Source organism: Nansenia antarctica (assembly GCF_963989245.1).
Source record: "Nansenia antarctica genome assembly, chromosome: 17".
Classification (NCBI taxonomy): Eukaryota; Metazoa; Chordata; class Actinopteri; order Argentiniformes; family Microstomatidae; genus Nansenia; species Nansenia antarctica.
Genome location: NC_137687.1, coordinates 19,408,622 through 19,434,690, shown reverse-complemented (window position 1 = coordinate 19,434,690; position 26,069 = coordinate 19,408,622). Strand labels below are relative to the sequence as shown.

Genomic DNA, 26,069 nt, shown 5'->3' with positions numbered 1-26,069 from the left:
TTTTTCTCAGAATGTACCAAACAGTTAATTTGGCCAGTATTAATGTTCCCACTATCTCTCTGATGGATTTTTGTTTTGTTTTTACAGCCTAAGGATGGCCTGTTTCAGTTGCATTGAGAGCTCTGTTGACTGCATGTTGTGCGTATACAGCAACAGCCTCCAAATGCAAATGCCACACTTGGAATCAACTCAGACCTTTTACCTGCTTAATTGATAAAGAAATAATGAAGGAATAAATAGCCCACACTGGCCCATGAAACAGCTTTTGAGTCAATTGTCTAATTACTTTTGGTTATTATATATAAGAGCTATAATTCATAAACCCTTCCTTCAATTTGGATGTGAATACCCTTAACCTAAAGCTGAGAGTCTGCACTTTAAGCCCAGTAAATTCTGTTGGAAATCTCATATAAGATACGTTAGATCCAAAGTATCAAGGAGTATTGCAGTATTGTGCAGGGCAAAACATATTCTGGAACAGAGGATGTTGTATACTCTATATTGTTGTCTTGTCTTACCCTATTTGAGTTACTGTGTGGAGATATGGGGAAATGAATATAAAAGCACTTTAAACCCATTGATTACACTACAGAAAAAAGCTATGAGGATTGTACATAAGGTCGGATATCGTGATCACACTAATAACTTGTTCCTAATGTCAAAAATATGAAGAAAATATGAAGGAAAGCAGAAATATTGCTCTATTTAAAAAAAGGTTTAAATTATTTTTAATGAAAAAGTATTAGATCGGATGATACTGAAATATATGTATTAATTAATTGGATTATATAATGTAAGCATAATTGTTAAGTATAAACAGGGGTAGGACAGGCTTCTTCCTACTCCTTTTCGAACAATTGATAGGACTGTAGTCTACATATTAGTTATTTGTTATTTATTATTTTTATTTTTAAATCATGTTCGAAATAAAGATTCATTCATTCATTCATATGCATTATATGACTGTAACTTGTGTATGACTGTAACTAAGATGTTTTGGTAAACAGCTAAAATAACACAAATTCTAGGCCTAACTGTAGAATCCATTGCTGGAAATGTGTTCATTTGGTTTCGTTTCCACCGTAGTAAGGCGATGACGTAGTCTATGCAAATATGCAGGCGCGGTATGATGACGCGCTCCAACCACTCTCCATCACGTTTCCGGGTGATAGATTTGATGTCTGCAGCTGGATATACTTGGGTTAACTGGACGACGATGACGTGGTGCTGTTATATAATAGAGATACAAGACAGAAACAAGATTCGTTAACTCTGGTAAAAAAACAACAACTGTCTGCACAGTGGACGAGGGATATTTTCAGCTGAGCAGACCTTTTTGAGAAAAAGTTATAGGCCTGATAAAGTAGAAGGAGAGTGACTTCGTCAGAGGATCGAAACAAATCAAATCAAGTGTTATTTGTATAGCGCATTTCTCACAAAATGACAATGACAATGCGCATACGTCCCCTCCATGTCATTCATCAAGCCCAGTTTATGCTTCTGCGTAAAATCGACAGCGTAGGCTACGGCGTAGATTGACGCGCACCTCTCCAAAAATGTAACTATGCGGCAGTTTCTACGCAACCGTAAGCACAGTGATTGGTCCGCTTGGTAGCACATGATTCCGATATTATTCCGACTCTCTCGTCGGCCAAAATGCGGAAGCCATGACAGAAATGTCATTTACTTTTTCTGTAATTACTTATTAATTAAGATTTGAAAAATTATGATAACCATCATATTATCTTAGTTTAATGACATTTCAATGCATCATATAACTTTTATTTACAACAAGCATAACAACAACAAAAATCGCTATTATGCCGCTTTGAGTACACCGTTCCAACGGAGCGCCCTATGGAGGCACAGCCTTCCTATAAGAAGCGCGATTCACATTTACGAGATGTACAATCCTGTTTATTTATAAATAAATTATTAGTTACAGGGAGCCCCATGGCTGTTCGTTGGGTTTAAATTATATTTATGATAGACATATTTAATGTAAAGTTATCTATAACAACTGTGATTGGTCCGCTTGGTAGCGTCACATTCCGACTCTCGTAAATGCGGAAGTCATGACAGAAATGTCATTTACTTCTCCTGTAATTACTTATTAATAAAGATTTGAAAAATTATGATAACCATCTTATTATCTTAGTTTACTGTCATTTCAATGCATTATAGACATTTTCTTTACAACAAGCATAACAAAAATACGTTTTTTGATCGCTATTATGCCACTATGTAGATCATCAAATGAAATAAAACATGTATTTTAATTTTCAACACAAACACACACACACGCGCACACACACGCGCACACACACACACACACACGTTCATACCAGGGAGGGTGTCTCCGTTACAGTCTGCACTGTCACAGCAGAGAAGATCAGTGGACACAAGCGAGAACCCTTCGTTGACTGAGAGACTGAACTTCTTATTCAGTGAAGGACATAGGTCTGTGTAGTCGGCTAGGCAACCCTTTATGACTGTTGTCTTGGTGCTAGTGAAGTCTAATAAACAATAGAGAAGGTAACATATGAAACACAAAACACTTAGGATGTATACTGTTTATCATCCTAAAAGGTGTGTGTGTGTGTGTCTGTGTGTGTCTGTGTGTGTATATGTGTCTGTGTCTGTCTGTGTCTGTGTCTGTGTCTGTGTCTGTCTGTGTCTGTGTCTGTGTGTGTGTGTGTGTGTGTGTGTGTGTGTGTGTGAGCATGCATGTGTGTATATGCTTTTAAAAACAATGGTTCTAAATACTGTAGAACTTCCCGAAAAAGTGGTCTAGGTAAAACCACAAAGGGTTCTTCAACAGAGAGTCAGTTTGGACGTAGTTCTATCCTGACAGTACACTGCACTTAATGAATGAATGAATGCATGAATGAATGAATGATCTTTATTGTCATTGTAACAGATACAACGAAGTTTAAATGCAAGCCCTAGGTGCTAACAAACAAACACAGTCCTAAGATAATAAAAAAACAAGAATGAGACGGGGGTGGCTGTGGCGCAGAAGGTAGAGCCGCCGTCTAATGATCGCAAGGTTGGCAGATCGGCGGTTCGAGCCCCGGCTGGCCACATGTCGAAGTGTCCTTGGGCAAGACACTGAACCCCAAATTGCTCCCAGTGAGCAGGCCGGCGCCTTGCATGGTAGCTTGCCGCCATTGGTGTGTGAATGTGTGTGTGAATGGGTGAATGAGAGGCCGTTGTAAAGCGCTTTGGATAAAGGCGCTATATAAGTGCAGTCCATTTACCATTTAGTTAGCATGTAACTGTGTACTTTTTATAAACATGTAAACGTATGAACGAGTAACTTATATACAGTATATGAAAACCTAACACAAGAATGTAAACATATTGCAGGGTTATAGAACATTGCACTATTCCCTTGGTTATTGCACAGTAGTTTCTCGTATTGCACAATCAACTAAGAAATCAACTAATAGGCGAGTCAATATATGGTTTAACCCCAAAAAAATTGATACAAAAGGTTTTTCAATGGATTCTGGTAGTATTGGGCGTGCTAAATAACATACTAAAAGTCGACCAAAATCGACCCCTCCGAAAGCCCCCAGATGGCGCCGGGGCGATTAAAATGGCTATATCTCAAATTAAGAAAATGGTGCAAAGGATTTCTCAACTGATTCTGGTACCTCTGGGCATGCTCACTAACATACTAAAAATCTAGGAAAATACACCTTCCAGAAAGGCTTCATCTCAAGATGGCGTCCAAAATTGCGGCCGGCCAAGCTTAAAATGGCTATATATATGTCAATAGAACAATTATATAAATGATTTTGTCATTTGATTCTGGTACCCCAAGTACCCCTAGACATACTTAGGAACATACTAAAGTTTTAGGGAAATACACCTTCCGAAGAGGCTTCATTTTCAAAATGGTGTCCAAAATGACGACTGGGAGCTTAGAATGCCTGTATCTCAAATGGGAAAACATTTCTAAAGGATTTATAAACTGATTCTGGCACCTCTATACATTAATAACGAGCAAAATATCTAGCTAAATATATCTGCTAGGAATGCATCATTTGCATCAACAAAATGGCTGCCTGTAGCTTATTTTGGCTAAAGTTTTAATTGGTTATTATATTCAACCTACAAAGCTGGCTTTGGTGTTGAACACAAAATAAATGACCCACTTATTGTGGTCTTTAGGCCTACTCATCATCATCTTCAGGATCCTCTGGGAGAAACTTGTTATGTGGATTGTCACATTCATGAAGTTGACATGGTCCACAGACAGTAGTACAAGGTAGTCCATATTTTCTGCATGAGCAGCGAAGTGTCTTGCAGGCAGTGGTACAGTTACAATGAATGACCTTCAAGAGACTGTCTGGAGCAGCATTCATTGTTGACATGAGTGGGACAAATCTATTGTCCTGCAGGTTCCAGCCCCAGTCTAGAGCATCTATACCATCATCTGTTCCCATCCAGACCATGACCTGGTAGTATGCTCTACGACAGTGGAATTTGGTAGCAGATTCAGTTGGTGGTAGACGTTCAGGCGTTACCGTTGATGAAGCTGAGACAACCTTCTTGCTGAAAATGTTATATCTCATTTTTGCAAGCGAATCTGTGCACTTTCCACCAAAAAAGACAGCCATTGCTTGGCACCCAAGGTCATCGATCACATCTGTTGTCTGGTTTGGTACAGTGAATGCATTGGCACAAGCCTGAAGGACAGGATCCCCTTTTACAAGTTTTTGGAATGCTGTCTTTTTGCCAACTCCGAAGATCCGGGAAGTTGTGTCACAGCCAGTCACAGCATGGATGAACAGCAACTGAGAACACACATCCTGTCCGAGTACTTCTTTCAAATGGTTTATGGCGTACACTTTAAAACTGCCATCAGCTTTCGACTTGTCTGATCTGAAATAAAGGCCCTTGCTATCTCTCTGTGCATAGTAAAGAAGTAAGACGAGGAGATCAGTATCTTCTCCAATCAGCGTCGTGGTGTGAAGAAGAGATGATCCCACTGCGGCCCTTACTATGTCTACATCAGCATCTCCAAGTGAATTGACCACAGTGCAATCCCGTTCTTTCAGTTCATCACTTATCATGTGGATCAGTTTCTGTTTATTCAGATCTCTTGACAGGAACTCCTCCTTCTTACCTGAGAACTCTGTCTCAGCAGTGAAGTTGACAATGGGATGAATATTGTTTCCTCTTCTTTGATGTGTGTTGTCTTTAATAGATGGCCCATCCTCATAGCCATCAAACACAATGGTTGTAGCTGAGCCATAATGTTGGATGGTGAAGTCTGCATATGACTGTGCAATTTTACCATAGCTTTGTCCGTGCTTCCATTGTATTCGGTGAAGGAGTGAACCACCATCAAGAACATAATGCTCCGTTTCTGGTACAGAATCTAGGATTGCATCACTTGCATGATCACAGATCGCGTGCGCTAGTTGTGGTTTATCAGCTTTGCGGAAGATGTTTCCGGCTTCAAAGAGGGCAGGAGGGAAAGGACTGAGTTCGTAACGCATAACCTCCTCCAATGACAGCTCTCCAGTTTGGGAGACAATAAGGAAACGTTGAAAAAGAAGTGCAGAATCAATGATTTGATCAGGAGCAACCTTATGGCTTTATCCTTTCTACTAAATGAAAATGTGAATGCCTGCTGTCCGATCATTTTGTGCATGATGTTGCGTCCAACAGAGTCATAATCATGCACGTTCACTCCATCCTCAGCGACAACACCTGTAACAACATTCCTTAAAGAAGAGTCTGGAGAGAAAGGTGAACATATAGCAAGTTTTGAAGTGATCTTCTCCGGGTCAGCAGCATCCCTTTTCATCCTTGCCTCTGTTGAATCCTTGTGCTGTTCTGATGTTGTGTATGTCTGGTTTGAGAACTCCTGCATTGTGGTGTTATACTCTGATGTTATGCCCTTTGACATTGTCCAAAGGGATCTCTGATTGTCGGTCATTCCACTTCCATGTGTCATCCCTCCTGTAGTCTTCAATGACCTCATCAATGTTGTTTCGATTACAAGATCTGAGCTGAGGCCTGCCCATGATTGGCTGCTGCGACGGATAACATGAAAACCCTTTTCAAATTGTCTGAAGACATCAATAGTCATTTTAAGCTCCTGGGCGCCAGTTTGGACGCCATCTTGAAAATGATGCCTTTCCGGAAGGTGTATTTTCCTAGATTTTTAGTATGTTCACAAGCATGTCTAGAGGTACCAGAATCAAGTGAAAAATCATAGTTATATATTTTCTATTGAGATATATAGCCATTTTAAGCTTGATCTGCCGCCATTTTGGACGCCATCTTGAAAATTAAGCCTTTCTGGGAGGTGTATTTTCCTAGATGTTTAGTATGTTAGTGAACATGCCCAGAGGTACCAGAATCAGTTGAGAAATCCTTTGCACCATATTCTCAATTTGAGATATAGCCATTTTAATATCTCCACCGCCATCTGGGACGCCATCTTGAAATGGCGGCTTTCGGGGGGGGTCGATTTTGGTCGACTTTTAGTATGTTATTTAGCACGCCCAATACTATCGGAATCCATCGAAAAACCTTTTGTATCAAATTGTTTTGGGTTAAGTGCTTTTTTTTCATAGATTGATTCACCTATAAGGAAACTACAGACTCACGTTGGTTAGTGACTTGGACCTGTGTTGCAGTGACACACACGCCCTCGCCAAAACAGCCCAGTAAGGCCGTTTCCTCGCATGCTTCATCCAGACACGCTCGGCACTGCAGTAAATCAGCTGTTTAAAAAAAACAGCAAAAAAACTATTAAAAAAAAAATCGTAACCAGTACTCAAGTTGTCAAAGAAAATCAGGGGGGATGTTTTTTTTTTTTTGCATCCCCACAGCGTCAGTGTCTTCATTGTCAGTGACTTGGTAAAAATGTCATTGCATGTGTGCGTGCCCCCTCCCCTCGCCCACAGTATTTTACTCGATATGCGCAAAACTAAATGTTGAAATAGCTGTAATACCACGTTCATTGATAAAATGACATAAGGGGATGGAAATGTATATTTTTTCATTTTGTATTTCCAGAGGGAGGAAGCTGAGTGCTTCGTGCATGGATGTGTTCTACAGGTTCATCTCACCTGCTTTGTTGCAGTGGTCAGATCTGCAGCAGGTGAGGTCTGGGTCGTTGCAGTAATAGCTTGATGCACACCCCATAGGTCCATGTCCGTCTTTGGAAAGATAGTAAGACAAACATGTATTGGTTTGATGAATGACTGCAAAATGTTTAAACAGCAAAACAGGGTTTGTGCGGGTTGAATTTCAATTACGTCAATTTAGGGAGTCAAATTAAAGTAGAAGTAGAAGTTCCAGAAGAAGGCTTGCAAAGCCTTATGTTGGTATGTGGCGATAGATATTTAGATATTAGATAGATGTTATGCTAGTAGTGGATAAAAAGAGACATGGTCTGGTTGGTTGGTTGGTTGGTTGGTTGGAAATGTTTCCCGTAATAAGTATGTCGAAGAACAATAGTTGGACTTGCTGAATCAAGCCCCCCTAATTACTTTTGAATGATTGTGAACAGGGCATTTCTTCCTGCTTTTCTTTTTTCGTCCAGCCAGCAGCCCCCTTCTTTGGCGGGTAAGACCCCAAATGTCAGAAATCAGATCAAACACTCAAATAGACGGAGTGACTCACGTGTTCTCCTGAAGCAATGGTCCTCATTTCCCAGACACTGCAATTCTTCGTTACATGAATTATATAAAGTGTCAGTGCAGGAGTAACAGGTTAGTCCGTTGGGTTCAATGGGTGCTGTGAAATAAGAAGTGGATGATGTTTTATTTGTTATAGAGTACTCCTGTTAACCCCCCCCCCCCCCCCCCACACACACACACACACACACACACACACACACACACACACACACACACACACACACACACACACACACACACACAAACACACAAAACCACACACAAAACACACACACTTTATCACTTAAGAACCGGGGGCCTGAATTACTGATATTATTATTAAATATTGTTGTCACCTACAAGCACATTATTATCACGCTATACATGGGTGGAATCATAATCGTGGAAACATAAGTATTGGAAATCATTTGAGTCTGAGATCAGATGAATCTCTCCATATGGATGAGTAGGGTTAGTTACTCAATGAAAAGGGATGAGAAGCTCTGCCAGGCTGCCTTCAGGGCAGGAGAAACGGCGAGAGAGAGAGAGAGAGGATCTATTGTTTCTCTCTCTCCCCGTGTTTCTGTTGCCTACTGTGTCATCGACTGTGTTTACATGCACACCATATTCCTGTATTAAGCGGCATATTGCTCAATATTCCGATTGGGCAAGAGTCATGTAAACACGTACCAAATTGGATTAAGATTAATATTCATTTTAAGACCCCTGGCATAGGGGATATTCAGATTAAGACCCCTGGCATAGGCCTGCTTGAATCGGAATATTGTGACATGTAAACACCTTAATCGGCATATGACCCTTTTTCAGGAATATTCAGTTACATCTGCGCAGACAGACAGACAGACAGATAGACAAGGCTCCTCATCCTACCCTGAGACAGACAGACAGTTCATATTGCATATAGCCAAGTCACTTCATTCATATGCGCTCACATTGATCCATAGCTCATAGGGATTCTGTGCAGGAGGTGAAGCTGTTCCTGATGAACGATGGTACTGTACTGTCCTCTGAAGATGATGCAGGTGTCCTAGTGTTGTGTAGTAGTTTCAGCCACGCCCCAGATTCTGAGCCACTGCAGCTACCTGCGTTTCCTTGACACACATTCTCCATAGGTATTGTGGTGCTGCAGCACATGGACACACACACTGCAGCCCTCTCACGGTTCTCTCTGTCAGCTCTCTCTCTCACATGCAGGTAACACTTCGGGGGAACTAGCTAATGTCAATTTAGTTTCCCCAAATCCTGTAGCACTGACTGTGGATCCTTCGGGTCCTCCCAGAGTAACTCTACAGGATCAGATAGGGGCTCAGGAGGTAGAGGCTGTGTCTCAGGAGGTAGAGGCTGTGTCTCAGGAGGTAGAGGCTGTGTCTCAGGAGGTGGAGGCTGTGTCTCAGGAGGTAGAGGCTGTGTCTCAGGAGGTAGAGGCTGTGTCTCAGGAGGTAGAGGCTGTGTCTCAGGAGGTAGAGGCTGTGTCTCAGGAGGTAGAGGCTGTGTCTCAGGAGGTAGAGGCTGTGTCTCAGGAGGTAGAGGCTGTGTCTCAGGAGGTAGAGGCTGTGTCTCAGGAGGTAGAGGCTGTGTCTCAGGAGGTAGAGGCTGTGGCGCAGGAGGTAGAGGCTGTGTCTCAGGAGGTAGAGGCTGTGTCTCAGGAGGTAGAGGCTGTGGCTCAGGAGGTAGAGGCTGTGTCTCAGGAGGTGGAGGCTGTGTCTCAGGAGGTAGAGGCTGTGTCTCAGGAGGTGGAGGCTGTGTCTCAGGAGGTAGAGGCTGTGGCGCAGGAGGTAGAGGCTGTGTCTCAGGAGGTAGAGGCTGTGTCTCAGGAGGTAGAGGCTGTGTCTCAGGAGGTACAGGCTGTGTCTCAGGAGGTAGAGGCTGTGTCTTAGGAGGTAGAGCCGGCGTCTAATGATGGCAAGGTTGGCAGATCGGCGGTTCGAGCCCCGGCTGGCCACATGTCGAAGTGTCCTCGGGCAAGACACAACCCCAAATTGCTCCCAGTGAGCGGGCCGGCGCCTTGCATGGTAGCTTGCTGCCATTTGTGTGTGAATGTGTGTGTGAATGGGTGAATGAGAGGCCGTTGTAAAGCGCTTTGGAATAAGGCGCGATATAAGTCAGTCCGTTTAGGACCAGCCATAGAGGCTGCAGACAGCTAGCGTCCCTGCTAGCGTCCCTGTTAGCGTCCCTGCCCATAGACACGCAGCTCTGACTGACCTGGATGCCATCTTTAGCTCTGCCCAAACGGAGCAAGGTAACCTCCCTGCCAGCCTCTGTGTAGCAGAACTAAAGGTGGGATAAACATGCTGGAGGTTGGGCTGGTGCGCATGAGTGGCTAAGATGAAGTAGCACCTCCTCTCTGCACCACCAGCAGTTATTCATGTTTAGAATCAGAGGTTGAGGTCTGTTTCTTACAGCATATCCCCAAGAAGGGTTCTATGGTGGTTGGTGTCTTGTTTACAGAGTGGTTCTAAGTCAGTTATGGGGGGGGGGGGGGGGGTTTATAAAAGAAAAAAAATACTGACTGTGCAACCATTTCATATCCATGATGCCATTGCGGTCTCCTGCACAGTTGCTACCCTATATTTAAGATATATATCTATATTTAAGATTGCTCTAAAATGCCCACTTGAGCAGTTATTACGAGTACAGTATTATGAGGCTAACGTGCCTGTTAGAAAGCCTAATTGAGGTCACTGGACTATGTGCTATTATTGGACACCTTAGTGTGGCGGGACAGTGAGAGCAGTTTGAAAGGGCAGACTTAGACGTGACTGGTGTCTCTCTGAATATAAGCACCATCTACAATAACATATAAAACAAGTTAAAGTAGAAGAACATTTGATCACATTTTCAGTGGTTAGCCCGTTTGATACTGCAAATGTTCCCCTGTCATGACATAGGACAAAGATGTTAAACTTAATAATATTTAATATTTGTGGGAGAGTTTGCTGAATCAAACAATCCATCACAGTGTAGTGGTTGTGAGCCAGACTTTTTTATTGTTTTTTTTGTTTGACCAGATAAAATCAGTTGAGAACAAATAAATAAAAACAAATAGAAACAAAGTCAACTAACCTATGTGTGAAAAGAGAGCGGTGTGTGTGTGTGTGTGTGTGTGGGGGGGGGGGGGCAATCAGCAGAAACAACAGTCAACTATGACCTGCTGAAATGTATTTCTGAAAATGGTAAGTGATATCAGTTTGAGTGTGTTCTGTAAGGTGGTCCAATCGATTGCTGCCGCAAAACTGAAGGATGTGTGTTGTGTGTGTCCAGGAGGGGGCGCTCCAGCAGGGTTCAGCTCAGCAGCTGCATCATCAGGAGGAGGAGTCCTTCCCAAGAGCCAGCCAGCTCTGCTAGGAGGGGACCGCTACGCCGCGCTAGCAGAGCTGGACAACGTCTTCGGCTCCTCCGGCCCCCCCACCAGCGTATACAACACCTGCAGCACGTCACAAGTGTGAGAGACCCAAACCACGCCTCTCCTCTTTTTTTTACTTTTTGTTCCTTTCGACTTCTTTCTACCTTTTCCTATCACTCCTCCCATAACTTGAAATGAGTTATTTTTCCACATACTAACTAAAGTAATTAGCTAAGTACTCCACTATTTACTTGTTGATTGTCGTGTCTTTTTCCTGAAGCTCACTCATCTTTTTAAAATACCCAGTCTCTCACCTCCTTTGTTCAATGTTTCTTTAGTATCGGTGGTCATCTACTGATCCCTGTGTTGTGTTGTGTGACAGGGGGTAGTTTGGGGCTGTGGTCATTCACTAACCCCTGTGTTGTGTTGTGTTGTGTTGTGTGACAGGGGGGTGTTTGGGGCTGGGGTAATACACTAACCCCTGTCTTGTGTTGTGTTGTGTGACAGGGGGGTGTTTGGGGCTGTGGTCATTCACTAACCCCTGTGTTGTGTTGTGTTGTGTGACAGGGGTATGTTCGGGGCAGTGACGGGCGTGTCGTCAGCCCAGCCACAGCAGTGCATACCCAGCATGCCCCAGGGTTTCGGAGGTGAGTGAACTCTGAGATGAAGCTAAAAAGGAAGTCACAAGTATCTTTATTGGGTTACCAATACCAAATAAACAAACTGTTCACCCGATTTGAAATGTTTAGAACAATACAAAACAAAAACAAAAAGGACAGTACAGTATAAAAAAGGACGAACCTAAGAAAAAACAGTAAAAGAGAGGACTCAAAACAAAACAAAGAAATGACTGTGTTGCGCATAGGGCTGAATGAACATTCACACATCAAGAAAGACAATCGTTTATCATTGTGTTATTACCAACCAGTGTCAAATGAATATATACAAATAGTAGCGTACTGTGTGCTTTGTAAAATAAGTAATAAGACTATCTAATCACCCTAAAGAAGGAATGAATTATCAAAAGAGAGAATAGGATCCCACGTTTTTTTTTAGCAGCCCCTTATATTATACTTCATCTTCTCTAGACATAAAAAGGACATTAAGGTCATGTTCTCACATGAAAGTCTGAATCAGGACCCGGAGCAAGTGGATGAGTTTGCAACATTGTTGCATAAATTATTTCTCTGATTTGCGTTCTCACAGCCCTTTATGTAAACGAAGTAACATACGCAATCGAAGCAACAGACGTGGTAGTTGATTGGTCAGAAAAATCGAAAATTGCCCGTTCGTCCCGCTCTTATCCAGATCAACACGCATGCGCTGTTGTTTTCCTATGGACAGCCTCGATGCGTCGTTTCTAACCGGAGCGAAACCACCCTTTTCAAGCGGAGCATCCGTCGGTTGTTTGCTCCGGGAGCGACTTCGAATGCGCGTTCTCACAGCTCCAAACGACGCAAAAAGGGAAGCGAATTTTCCCCTAAACTCTGTTTCCAAGTGAAGCAAATGTTCTAGTGAGAACACACCCTGAGTCCTTCAACCAAGAATTAGACGATGGAACAAGTTATTTTCGTTATTCTCGTCTTTACTGAAGGGCAAATATTTGATGTCTTCTTCTTCTTCTTCTTCTTCTTCTCTGCAGCTCCGTCAACAAACCCCTTTGTAGCAGCGGCCCCAGCGCCCGCCCCCACTAACCCCTTCCAGAACAACGGCAGAGCCGCGGCCGTGGCTGCAGCAGGTAGGGAGGGGGAGCAGGGTGGGTTTATTTAACACTAGAACAGCCATGAGCGCTCATTTGACCCTGTGAGTAAAAAAAATGTTTTATATCTTTGCACTCAATCAAATTTCAGGACCCTCCTTTCATGACTTTTCCTAGATATGTGCATTCTACCACCCAGTATCCTGACATTTTCCAAATCACAGGATCAGGATAAGCTAGGATATAGCTATTTTGCTAGTTTTTTCTGTGTAGGAGGCAGGCCAATTTACAAGACGGCACCAACTAGTGGTCGTTGTGTGTAATGGTCATGGTTGACCCCTGTGGCAGCTCTTATAGTAGGTAGAAAAGGCATGGCTGGGGCGCTTAGGTGGCGTAGTGGATTAAGCGCTGACCATGTACCGCAGGGCTCCCGGTTCGATTCCTGCCGCGGACATGTCCTGCATGTCATCCCTTCTCTCTCTCTCACCCATCCTTCCTGTCATAATCTCTACTATATCTGTCATTAAAAAGGAAAAATATGAGTGGTACTGCCCCACTCAGAAAAAATTACTTAAAAAAAAAAAAGGCACGGCTGTTCTAGTTAGCTGTTCTATCAATGGTCAGTGGCCATTTTGACTGAATATGTTGTAACACTATGCAAAATACCCCCGTCTTTACAGAGGCACCATGAGTATGTGAACACTTTTCTTAGAAGCTAAAAAAAAGAAAGAGAGGACGGGCAGTGTTTGTGTTCTGAGGGGTGTCAGAGATACAACCAGGTCCTTATTTAGCAGATACCTGCACCTCACCACTCAGCTGAGCTCGTCATGTGAATCCCTGAGGAGGTCTTCTGAACCCTGGCTTTGTATATGTAAATGGACTGACTTATATGCAGTTTCCTCTATATGCATTTATTGGTGGCGGGCCGCCACGAATGAATTTCCTCCGACACGAATTGATTCAGTCCACACAAAACAAAACAAAAATCCACCTCTGAACATTTTTGCTGATTAAAATATATCTGATCCTAGATCAGCGCTATAATGGATGTTGACTATAAGTGCACCTAAATCCACGCCCATCTCTCTCTAACCGCTGATCCAAAATCAGATTAATGACATTAAACATTCAGTTGACGACGTGACACAAGGGCTACTCCTGATTGGTCTAAATGTGAACCGGCATGAGAACCGTGCAGACTCAACCATCCCTGCTGAAAAACTGTCGCAAATTGAAGAACTCGCGCAAGTTGGAAACACTGGGAAACTTTCGCCAAGTTGGACATACTTTTCCTGTTGTGTTTGAGATGGAGCCAAGACTGCTCGTTTGGAAGGACATTGGATCCGTGAGTCAGTGTTTTTCAACCTTTTTTGTGCCATGGCACATTTCTTACCTTGAAAAAATCCCACGGCACACCGCCATCCCAAATGTTACAAAATGATACATAGTAGCCTATCATATACGTAACATTATATAACATATATTACTTGTCGTTATACTCACTCAGTGCGAAGCCTGGCCCTGTATGTTGGCCATGTATGCGAGCCTTGCCACAATTTGTCACTTGCAAGCAGCTTTGCGTCATCACACTTCTCATCAGTTAAAACGGTGTTCAGCTCCTCCCGTAACTCAAACACGCGGGCCGGCACTTTTCCGCAGGACAATCATCGGACCGCCGTATGGAGCAATAACGTCTTATGCTGGGCTCCCGTCTCTTCACATAATGCTGCATATAAGCGGCTTTTCAGAGGTCTTGTTTTTACAAAGTTTACCATACGAACAACAGCATTCAACACATCAGATATCTCCGCTGGGAAGTCTCGGCAACATAGCTGCTTGCTCCATCAGTGCAGACACTTATGCAGCTGTCCCACTGAAGTCCTCCCCTGTTGTTGTTTTTATGCAATGTCTTGCAAAAAAGACATTTTCTGTGATTGTGTCTCCATCCACAAAGCGTGCATTGGCCAAGAGTTGAGCCAAGACTCAAGTTGCAAAGCAAACTGCCCACTGCCACGTATCTTCTCCAAAACAACATTTTCGACAATGCGTCTGGCAATCGTCTTAATGAATGAATGAAACAATGTAGGTTATTTTTTATAATCTTGAGGTATGGGACTATGGGCATACAATCGTTAGGTTTTTCAGTCACGTACCCTCCTGTCAATCACTTGGAAGAGGCCGCTTTGCGGGCGGCGATACGCTTTTCTCTGACTGTTACCATTCTTAAGCCGATCTTTTTGGGCTCGTCAACTTCTAACATTACACTCTGTAATATCATATTTCTTGGCTGCTGGACAGTTGTTTGATGCCTCTGCTTCATTGACCACCATGGTCTTAAAATTGGCATCGTAACTCCTCCTCTGTTGTTTGACCAACCACTTGAGCCACTTTTTTCGAGCTGGTCCGAGTGTGTCTCTGCGGTGTCTCTCCGCGGGTGTGTGTGTGTGAGTGTGTCTCCATCTCTCCAGCAGTGGCGGCTCCTGACAAATCTCTCAGGGGGGGCAATTGTTGCGTTGATGGTTAAGGTGACACGTTCAAGGGTAAATTCACCTAAATCAGCGGGCTTAAATAAATTGACTCTCACAGCCATTGGTATTCAGTTATCACATATTTTATTTTAGGTGCAGCAAATCCAGGATAAAGGGCAGTGGCACAGGGGCTGATAATGTGCAATGGATGGATAAAACTATTTACATACTACAAAATACAAAATATGGACGGCATACATACTGCTCACTTGTATTGAAATTTAGCTCGTCTCTCTTTCAAAGCAGCAAAACAATCAATGACCCTCTCATTAAAATCAGGCATCTTCCTGACTAGTTCCCTCTCCATTGAAAGCATGGCCAGTGCATTCAGGCGCTCCTGGCCCATTGTGTTTCGCAGGAAGTTCTTGATTCTCTTAAGGGTCGAGAAACACCTCTCAGCTTCAGCTATTGTCATGGGAGTAGTAATTAGGATGTTCAACAGAGCTACAGTCTCAGAGAAAGTCTCCTGGAGGTTGTAACTGTGTAGAACCTGGTACAGTGCCAGTGCACCAGAGCAGCCCTTGAACTCAGCACTCTCATAGACAAGGGACAGCTCAGTCTTGAGCTTCACCTGGTTCAGCATGGGGTATGCCTTGACAGTGGTGTTCAGAGCCTCAACAGGGAATGCATGGCAGTGCTGTTGGAACATCTCTCCTTGGAGCAGCGTGGCACTCACAAGGTGGTTGGTGAAAGAAAACCTTTCTTTGGAGTGGGCCAGGATTGTGTCGCAGATCTGTCAAAAGTATGGGGTGTGAAAGAAAATGTGGAAATAAGCACTTTGGAAGTACAACACTGAATAAAGACTGCTACCATCCCATCCCTGAATGTAACTCTGATTGGTGGTGATTTTCCAACACTGTGTTTCAAAACTTGGACCTACCTCTTTAGACAGCCTCTGCTTCTCTTCTTCTCCCAAGACCCTCCTTGATGTTCTGGTTCCTGTGGCTTCTTGCTGCTGCTCTTGAGATGAGCTTTGGTCCCTGAAGGCAGACAGACCAACAGTGTTAAGATTTCAAATAAGAAAATGTAGCTGAACAATCTGCTGTCTTGTAGTTGTAATTGTATCTACAGTAATTTCTGAAATGTAGTCTAACGATGATTTAAGGTCTCCAGGAGAGAGGGATCTGTTTTAAGTATAACAGTTGACTTTAGCTTTAACAGGCTGTGCACATGAGTCACTCCCGACCACTTAGATATCTTGGAGCTATTTAGGTAGATATGCTTATTCTTGAATATAAATATGTAGGTCTATCTATTCACAAATTAAACCTCAGACATTTTTAGACATGTTCTATATATTAGCCTAATACATATATCAAAAAAAAATGCTTAGTTGTAATTCGCTGACAAAATGTATTGTTTGATACATGTAATATACTACATTACATTAAGTAACTACATATTAATATAATGTAACATAATACATTAAATGCAAAGTTTTGTTGCAAAAAAGAAGCTTCGCATAGCAACCTACCAAATGAATAGTGGAATATCCTACTCCAATTACTCGGGCAAGCCCTAATTTTAATTCAACTCATTGTTATATAAGCCTACTAGTTTTACCGGCGCCTTTCCCATTCATCATAGCATGCATACATTTGATTATTACAAAGTTCTATATTACGGAGAAGGTACAAACTATATTTTTTGATCTTACCTTATGGCCTGCATGCTGCTTGTGGACGGCATGTTTTATGAAGACTGCGTCAATGTCAACCCCTCGTAAATCCTCGGTTATACGATTTTCCAATTTTCCCTGCCTTTGTCTAAACTTGCTTTATAATAAAATTTGGTCTGGGTGGTCCTAATTCCTTTACTGTTAATTTCTCCTGGTTGCTACGACGGCTGAACGGTGTTTGGCTAGCCGCCATTGCCATGGTGAACGAACGTGATCTGAAATGAAGGTTAATTGGCTAGCTCGTCTAAAGCTACGCCGGACATGACGTAAGCACGTACGATTCTTTGTGCATGTCCCAAAACCCCATAGACAAACGACCGAATGGCCTGAAGTTACCAAAATAGATTTTACATGCAAGTCTACGAGAACAGCCTAGTGCAACTTCGAGTAGACTGAAAGTTGCCCTGAAAGGGGCGGGACTTGAAGCTGATTGGAACATACTCCACAGAACACTAGCTGATTGGACTATGATATACTCCACAGAACACTAGCTGATTGGACTATGATATTCAGAAGCAACACTGTCTAGAAGTCATAGAAAAAAAATCTCTCTCTTCTCCCTTTGGTGGGGCAATGTCCAATTGCCCCTAATGAACCAGCCTCCCCTGCTCTCCAGGCACCGTCACTGGGGTGTGTGTGAGAGGGAGAAACACGGTGGCTCGCGTGGGGAACAGTCTTTTGGCGCCATACATTGTTGGGAATTAATATTGACGTGTAAAAGTCTAGGGCGCGAATATAAGACGATGCAACTTTTTCAGACTTTTTTCTGGGGAAAAAACCCCGTCTTATATTCGGGTCAATACGGTAAGTGGAATTTGATAATTTCCCACGGCACATCTGATGATCTCTGGTTGAAAAACACTGCCGTGAGTAACGTAAACCTTCAGAGCTGATGATATCACAAGTTTATATTCTGTATATAAATGTTTTTTTTTTGCCATCCTTTTTTGGATTTTGAGCGCGTGTGCGCGTTCCATGCGCGCGCGGATAGGGCTCTCCGCCACGAATGTAAACATTCCTGGAGGAAACACTGTATATAGATATATATATATATATATACTTATATAGCACACACATTCACACACCAATGGCGGCAAGCTACCATGCAAGGCGCCGGCCCGCTCACTGGGAGCAATTTGGAGTTCAGTGTCTTGTATGTACCTAACATAATTATTTACTGGTTTGTGAACATAGAGAACATAGTCCAGCATTTTTTCAGTCCAACAGAGTAAATCGCTGAACATGTGGCTGAGTGAGATTAAGATGAACTGTCAGAGCGGCCGGCTTGGGTGTGGGGGGGTGGGGGGGTGCAAGTAAGTAAGTAAGTAAGTACCTAAGTAAGTAAGTAAAATGTATTTGTATAGCACCTTTCCCAGGGGTCAGACAGTGCTTTACATATAGAGAACATAATAAAGAAGAAACACGATAAAACATAATAAAAGAGCGAAAGCCACAGCAGGTTAAAATAGGCAAACAAGTGAAAACAAAAACAAGTAACAGACAACAGGTGTACAACAACATCAACAGGACACAGAAAGACAGGCTTTTGGGGCTATCCAAAAGCCTGTCTATACAAGACAGTCTTAAGCTGTTTTTTTAAAAGCCTGGGTGCGTGGGTGTGTTTGAGAGCTGAGGGCCTGACGATGGCTCTGTCTGATTGGTGGGGTGGGGGGTGGGGGGGGGGGTGTGTGTTTGAGAGCGAGGGACTGATGATACCCTGCAGCTCACTTTGGTAGGTCCCCCTCTTCCTTCTCCCTCCTCCTCCTCCTCCTCCTCCTCCTCTAGCCACACCCCTCCTCCTCTCCCTCCCTTGCTTGATGTGGAAGTGCTTCCTAGAGTTCACCTGGGGCCTCTACATCTCTTTCCCTCCCAGTGCATGTGCAGTGTGCTCTGAACTTTGACCCTTGCGCTGCTTCTGTGAGGGTCGGCCGGGGTGATTATGCCTCAGTCGCCATCTTTCTTTTTCCCTCGCTTTGGTGAGGGTGGCTTTGCCCCATCCTGCCCCCTGCTGGTCAGTAGAAACACTACTCATTGCTGCTCATACCGGTTAGCAGAACATCCTAGATGAAGACGTAATATGTCACCACCTCCAGTGAGGTCAGGAGCTAGTGTTGTAAATGACTCAGTGAGGTCAGGAGCTAGTGTTGTAAATGACTCAGTGAGGTCAGGAGCTAGTGTTGTAAATGACTCAGTGAGGTCAGGAGCTAGTGTTGTAAATGAACCAGTGAGGTCAGGAGCTAGTGTTGTAAATGACTCATACGGCCGTGTAATCATTATGATCATCTTTATATCAGGAGAGGTGTGTGTGTGAGGTGTGTGTGAGGGGAGGTGTGTGTGTAACAGTCCTCTCCTCCTGTGTCAGCCTCGTTTGGGACCGGGTCTCTGAGCATGCCGTCTGGGTTTGGGAACGCGGCCGCCTACAACCTCCCGACCAGCTTCTCTGGAACCTTCCAGCAGCCCTTCCCTGGCCAGGGGCCCTACCCCCCCCCGCCCGCCTACCCCCAGACGCACAATGGTGGGTGTGTGTGTGTGTGTGTGTGTGTTGGGCCCCTACCCCCCCCCGCCCGCCTACCCCCAGACGCACAATGGTGGGTGTGTGTGTGTGTGTGTGTTGGTTGTGTGTGTTGGGCCCCTACCCCCCGCCGCCTGCCTACCCCCAGCAGCACAACGGTGGGTGGGTGTGTGGGTGTGTGTGTCAATCTTAATTCATGTGTGTCTCCTCTCCTCCAGGCAGGGGGTTCTCAGCCTTCGGCCAGCCCAAGCCCATGGTCACCCCCTTAGGCCAGGCCATGGTCGGACCCGGGGTCTCCAGCAACCCTTTCTTAGTGAGTGGAACCGTTTGTTTGGTGTTTGAAACTTCAAAGTGCAGTCTTCTTCTTTTCAGGGCCAAAAAGCTGAAAGTTCTTCACTGGCCAAGTCAGTCAGATTTCAGATGTAAAGCCAATTGAACATGCATTTAATTTCCTGATGTTAGTTCTCTTTTCCAAAACTGACAATAACTGAAGATAGTACAGGCCTGGCAGAGCATGACCAGAGAATACAGGGGGAGGATGTTTGGGGGGTTTTAAAATTCCCAATCTGAAAAAAAAAAAAAACTCAAAACATTGACTTATAGATCAAATCCAAACAGTTGAGTGGAGTACAGAGCTACAAGAAGACAAAATGGCTTCCTCTTGTCAATACGTATGGAGGGGACTGTAATGTCAAGACTTGTCTTTATTCCCTTGCTCACGGTTTGTCTCTCTCTCTCTTCCTCTCTATCGGTCTGTCTCTCTCTCTTCCTCTCTATCTGTCTGTCTCTCTCTTCCTCTCTATCTGTCTCTCTCTCTGTCTCTCTTCCTCTCTATCTGTCTCTCTCTCTTCCACTCTATCTGTCTCTCTCTCTCTCTTCCTCTCTATCTGTCTCTCTCTTCCTCTCTATCTGTCTCTCTCTCTCTTCCTCTCTATCTGTCTCTCTCTCTCTCTCTCTCTCTCTGTCTCTGTCTTCCTCTCTATCTGTCTCTCTCTCTCTTCCTCTCTATCTGTCTCTCTCTCTCTTCCTCTCTATCTGTCTCTCTCTCTTCCTCTCTATCTGTCTCTCTCTCTCTCTCTTCCTCTCTATCTGTCTCTCGCTCTCTCTCTGTCTGTCTCTCTCTCTCTCTCTCTCTGTCTCTCTCTCTCTCTTCCTCTCTGTCTGTCTCTCAGGGAGCTCCTGGCGCACAGTTTCCAGCAGGAGGATCCTCCACCAACCCCTTCTTATAGCGCCGCTACCAGACCGCACCAACAGGAGGGTGTCGACCAGCACACTCACGTCTCGTTGTTTTGTTTCACAAATAGCTTTAAAACGCAAAAAGTTTCTAAAAGTTGTATTTTTATTGAAGAAGAACAACAACAACTACAACAACAACAATGAAGCAACAGTGACAATGTCTACGGCAACAAAACAACACACGGTAGCGGTGTGCCGAGGAAGAGGAAGAGGTGATCTCCTGATGAAGTCCTCAATTTAACCCATGAACTGTCCTGGCCTCAACAGACACCACATGTATATTTAAACTGGACCCATACTTAATTTATTGCAAATATCCCATCCATCATGCTGCAGTTATGTACATAGAAGCTCTTTGTGCATATCAGTATTTGTATCTTTATCACACGGCGTTTGTTAAGGCAGAGCTGTAACCTGGTAACTTGGGGGTCTACTGTGAGTTTACTGTATCTGTAAAAGAACCAAAAGCAGTTTGTGCAGTACGGCATCGGAAAGAGTATTTTTACAGAAAAGAAAAAGAGGACGAGAGGACAACGTATTCTGTTTTTAAGAGACTAAAGGGGCGGGGGGGGGGGAATCTCTCTTCTGCTGCCCATTCAACAAGTCATCAAGAGGCAGTGCTCTCTCATCTGTGCTTTCACCTGGTGTGGGGTCCAGGTGGGAACCAGGGGCTGTAGTCACCTGGTGTGGGGTCCAGGTGTCAACCAGGGGCTGTATTCACAACGCTTCCTACTGTAGTAAGAATAAGTCCTACCTGGCAACGTTCTGAGAAAAACAATCCAATGTTGGTCAAATTTATTTTTTCAAATCCTCCTTGGGTAATACTTTTTAGCGCAATATAGAAGTACTTCTAAGAACTTTCTCAGAATCTCTGTGAATCAGGACCATGACTATAGACTGAAGACCACTTTTGTTGGGTGTTACTGAAATGTAAGTTAATGTGTATATATATATTAAAATTAATTTTAACGAAATATCGAACGAAAATTTTTTTTATTTGTATTGCTGTACATCTCTATATATTGAAACATGTTGTATAAATGAAAGATTTCTATCAATTTGAAAAATGTCGCTGTCTAAATAATTTGAAGCTAGCTGCTATACTATTGACAAGGCGAACACTGGGACAAACTGACCTGTCGTTCTGAAATGTATTCAGGCTGCCAGTGCTCGGGTTTCCTCTGGTCAGAGTCTGTGTTCAAGGCAAGTGTCCTCTGGGGGGCGCTCTTCTATAGGGAAAGAGTCTTTGTGGCTTTGCCGGGCTCTCAGAATAGTGAACACACCCTTCAGAAAGAAAATGACACTGATAGCCGTGAAGTAGCTTCCGTATATGGTGAACTGCAAGAGAAATGGAGACTGGGGTCTGAATACATTTCTGTACTTTTTAAGGCAAGGCAAGTTTATTTGTATGGCACATTTCGTACAACAGGGGCAATTCAAAGTGCTTTACATACATTATTTAAAAATACAGCAACAGGAGCATAGTAAGAAAATAAAAATGACAATGAATAAAAGCAAATATAAGAAGTAAATAGATAAAACATTTAATAAGACAATAGTTAATGGAAAAAAGACATTGATAGAAGTGTTTGTGTTTAATCATAACTCTTGCAAAACATGAAGGTTTTTAGGTTAGATTTAACTATTTTAAGGGTTTGGGCCTGTTCGATTTCTTCAGGGGGTTTCTACCAGGAGCATGCGGCAGTGTGACTGAAAGCTGCTGCGCCGTGTTTTGTTTTCGCTCTTGGAAATGTTTAGCTTAAAAGCAAAGAAGGGACTTCTGCGTTTGTCCCTGAACAACAGACTCACCTGTGGTATGATGTCCAGGCCCAGACCTCTGCTGTCCACCACCACTAACGTGAGGATCGTCTGAAGGACCAAAGCACCGAAGTTGTTCGATCCAAAGATCAGTGCGTATCTCTCCATCGACAGGTCAGCAGCGATTTGGAACCTATGGTAAAGACAGAAGCTGGCGAACGGTGACCTTTTTAAGAAGTTGGCATTTGTTTTCCTGGTATGTCTTGGAGAAAAACTCACATGGCTATGGTAATAAGCAGCATGTAGAAGCACTTGAAGACGATGTAACCGGCGTAGCACACCCAGATGCTGCTGGTGAAGGTCATGAGGAAGAGTGCGGCGGCCCCCAGCCCAGAGAAGGACCCCAGAGCCACCTCCCCCCACTGGGCCCAGTCCACCTGCGTGAAGCCTATGCCGTAGGCCGTCACCGCACCTTTAGGGAACACTTACGTTTATCTGAACTGATCAACTCTTTATGATTCTTTATCTCGTGTTATTTTGGATAAATAACAACGTTCTGTAATGTATTTTCCTCAGTATATTTTCACAAACTTGCTTTATGGTTTGATAGTTTTTTGTTATTGTGTGGTTTTCCCCAGTAAACAAAGAGTCCCAAAAGACGCCCTCCAGGGAAGCCGGAATGTGGGTCCAGATGACGTCTTTCTACTACGTCCAGTTGACGTCTTTTTAGGACGTCCAGGTGACATCTTTCTAGGACGTCCAGATTACGTCTTTCTAGGACGTCCAGAAAAGAAAGACGTCATCTGAGCCCACATTCCGGCTTCCCTGAGGACGTCTTTTGGACTCTTTGTTTACTGGGTTTGTTTGAAGTCTAAAGATGTCTACGGGAGCTATACTCACCAAACAGATTGGACACAGCCTCCACCCCTCCGTTGTAGACTGTGAAGTTGTGGGAGGGCTCCACGTGTTCCCACAGCACCTGGACGTAGTTGACTGTCTGGTTGTACCCGCAGGTGGCCAGCGCCCACCACACCGACCAGTACACCAGCTGCTTGGTGGAATAGCACTGGAGGAAGTCTCGCCACAGCTGGAGGAGAGCCCGACAGCAGCCTCCTGCCCTTACTGGCCCCCCAGGACCGCCAATCACGTCCCCTCCTCCTGCCCTTCCTGGCCCCCCAGGACCCTCAATAACGTCCCCTCCTCCTGCCCTTACTGGCCCCCCAGGACCCTCAATCACGTCCCCTCCTCCTGGCAACGCTAGCTGCTCATGCGGGTCCATTTTAGTGTTTCTCTCGATAGTTCCAGTCGTACGCTTCCCCTCTCTATCGTCACCCGGACCGCGGTGGAAGAACATGCTCCTCTGCGGCATAGGCAGGAAGCAGGAAGTCACCAGAGCGATGGAGGTCAACACCAGGGTCAGGACCAGGATGTTGTGGTAGGACATGAGGCTGAAGCTGACCAGCAGCTGTCCCGACACGGAGCCCACGGTGTAGCCCAGCAGCTGCACGCTGCGGCAGTAAGACGTGGCCTTAATAATAATAATAATAATAATAATAATAATACATTAGACTTATAGCGCTTTTCTAGACACTCAAAGACGCTTTACAAACTGAAAACTAAATCTAAGTGTCTTTGTAGGACAATCTACTCTGTATACTGCAATTACACCTAGATTTCGGGTGGAGAAGCCGCGAACAAGCAACGCCAGCGTCCTCTCTCAACCGTCATTTTTCGGTAATTACCTTGCGGTAGTGTTCCACGTCCACCACGCTGTAGACGTAGGAGAAGTAGGCCACCTCGCTGGCTGTCACCACGCCGTAGAAGAACTGCATGGCCTGCATGGCTGCCACACCCTGGACCCACAGCAACATGGCTGTCGTCACTGTGAGGTTGGTACACTGGAACACCACTACCGGCTTGTAGCGGAGCCAATCGGTGAGCAGAAACACAGGGACCAGCACGGCCAGGTAAGAGTAAGTCCACACAGGGAAGATTTCATTGGTCACCTGGAGTTCAAAGGTCACTTAAGTCAAAAGACTGGAACCCAGAGTGGGTTTCTCATATTTTTAATACATCATAAGCTTGTAAAACCGTGTCTGTCTTTAACCTTTAACCTTTAACCTTTAACCTCACACACTTGATTGAGAGATCAAATGGATAAGGATTGCATAAAGTGGCATATTTAAACACGGTCTGAAACTGCTCTTAAAAGAGAGACTGCGCTGAAGTTGTTACTGTACCTGTTCAGTGTCTTTGAGCCCCGGAAAAGTGTTATATAAATACAATGAATTGTTGTTATTATTATTACCTGTTCCACTGTCAGGTTCTTGTCTGGCCCCGTCAGGTATGTGAACAGGAAGGGTTCCAGAGGTTTCACAGTACTGAAGAACCCGTAGGTGCAGAGCACACCTGTGGGATAGCCCCATCCTGCCTTCCATCGCTTCACAGTTTCCATCTCCACGTGTCACACAAGGCTACTGGTTTACCTGACCAGGTTTGGTCCTCCATGCACTATCATTAGTCCTGCCTCTACCTAGTCATTGTATGGGAGTCGTCTTAAGTTGTGTTTATGTAATCGGTTAGCTCAGTCAGTCAGTCAGTCAGCGACCTGCTCAAAGTGCACCACTGATGGCCCACATTCCTGCTCAGACTGAGATATGCGGTGAATACAACGTGAGGCAGAGGGAGGCGTACCCATTTAATCTTTAACATGCGGCATGCTATGCTATCAGTCATAAATCAGTCATAAATATCAAATGGATTTCAACAGTAGTTGGACAGAACAATGCCTAAGAAAGCCTGCGTGTGGAAAAAAACGTTATCTTTATAATAATAGGCCTAATAATAATAATAATAATAATAATAATAATAACAACTTTTTATTTGTATAGCACGTTTCCTGCAAACGTTGCAGCTCAAAGTGCTCCAATCATTATATAATCATAATTTAATTATTTAGTCATTTAAAGGCAATATTAAAAAGATGGGTTTTTAGTCTTGACTTGAACATACAGTATGTGCTGAGGTTGCATCCCTAATGTAAACTGGCAGTGAAGACACAATCTGGGTGCATAAAATGAGAATGCAGCCTCACCAAACCTCTTCTTTTGTACATGTGGTACACAGAGAAAACCAGCGTCAGAAGACCTGAGAGCTCTACTGGGCTGATATGCTAGCAAAAGACCTGAGAGCTCTATTGGGCTGATATGTTAGCAAAATATTTAAACATATTTATCATGAATTAACAGTACAAGTACATGTCCTAAAGCGTACCTTCATGACGTTTTATTTTAGAGTTAATATTGGGAGAGCTCTGTTGAACATTACGCCTCCTCCATTAATTGGCTCCCACAATAACCTCTCCCTAATCGCAGACGTAATTGAGCACAATTTGATTACGGGAAACTTTAACCGTACAAATCCATTGACACCTCTCCATACTCACACCAATCACATTAAGAAAGTAAAGCTATCTCTTAAATGACCCCCAAAGTATATCACCTTAATTAAAGCAATAACTATTCTAACTTGGACCAAAGCCAGCAAGATCCATGGAATTATTTAAACGTTAAATGTTTAATAAGCCAATCTAAACACAGTGTGGTAGAAATTAATTCTCAGGAGACTAGGGAGTCAGATGGATAC

The 26,069-nt window shown here is 43.9% G+C and overlaps 2 protein-coding genes across 2 annotated transcripts; one reads left to right on the top strand and one right to left on the bottom strand.

The window, feature by feature from the left end:
• Window positions 1–7,069: 7,069 nt before the first annotated feature.
• LOC308172474 (arf-GAP domain and FG repeat-containing protein 1-like) lies at window positions 7,070–20,659 on the top strand (the record flags this gene model as incomplete). The annotated part of the gene is made up of 10 exons (XM_080547375.1): window positions 7,070–7,129; window positions 7,574–7,596; window positions 8,901–8,983; window positions 9,811–9,909; window positions 10,932–11,112; window positions 11,581–11,660; window positions 12,656–12,751; window positions 19,281–19,437; window positions 19,653–19,743; window positions 20,603–20,659. 10 exons carry the CDS (start codon window positions 7,070–7,072, stop codon window positions 20,657–20,659), a joined length of 927 nt encoding a protein of 308 aa, XP_080403501.1.
• Window positions 20,660–21,851: 1,192 nt separating this feature from the next.
• Window positions 21,852–24,879, bottom strand: LOC308172473 (thiamine transporter 1-like; the record flags this gene model as incomplete). Its single annotated transcript, XM_080547374.1, has 7 exons — window positions 21,852–22,004; window positions 22,476–22,617; window positions 22,704–22,896; window positions 23,325–23,591; window positions 23,757–23,952; window positions 24,167–24,430; window positions 24,733–24,879. 7 exons carry the CDS (start codon window positions 24,877–24,879, stop codon window positions 21,852–21,854), a joined length of 1,362 nt encoding a protein of 453 aa, XP_080403500.1.
• Between the last annotated feature and the right edge of the window lie 1,190 nt (window positions 24,880–26,069).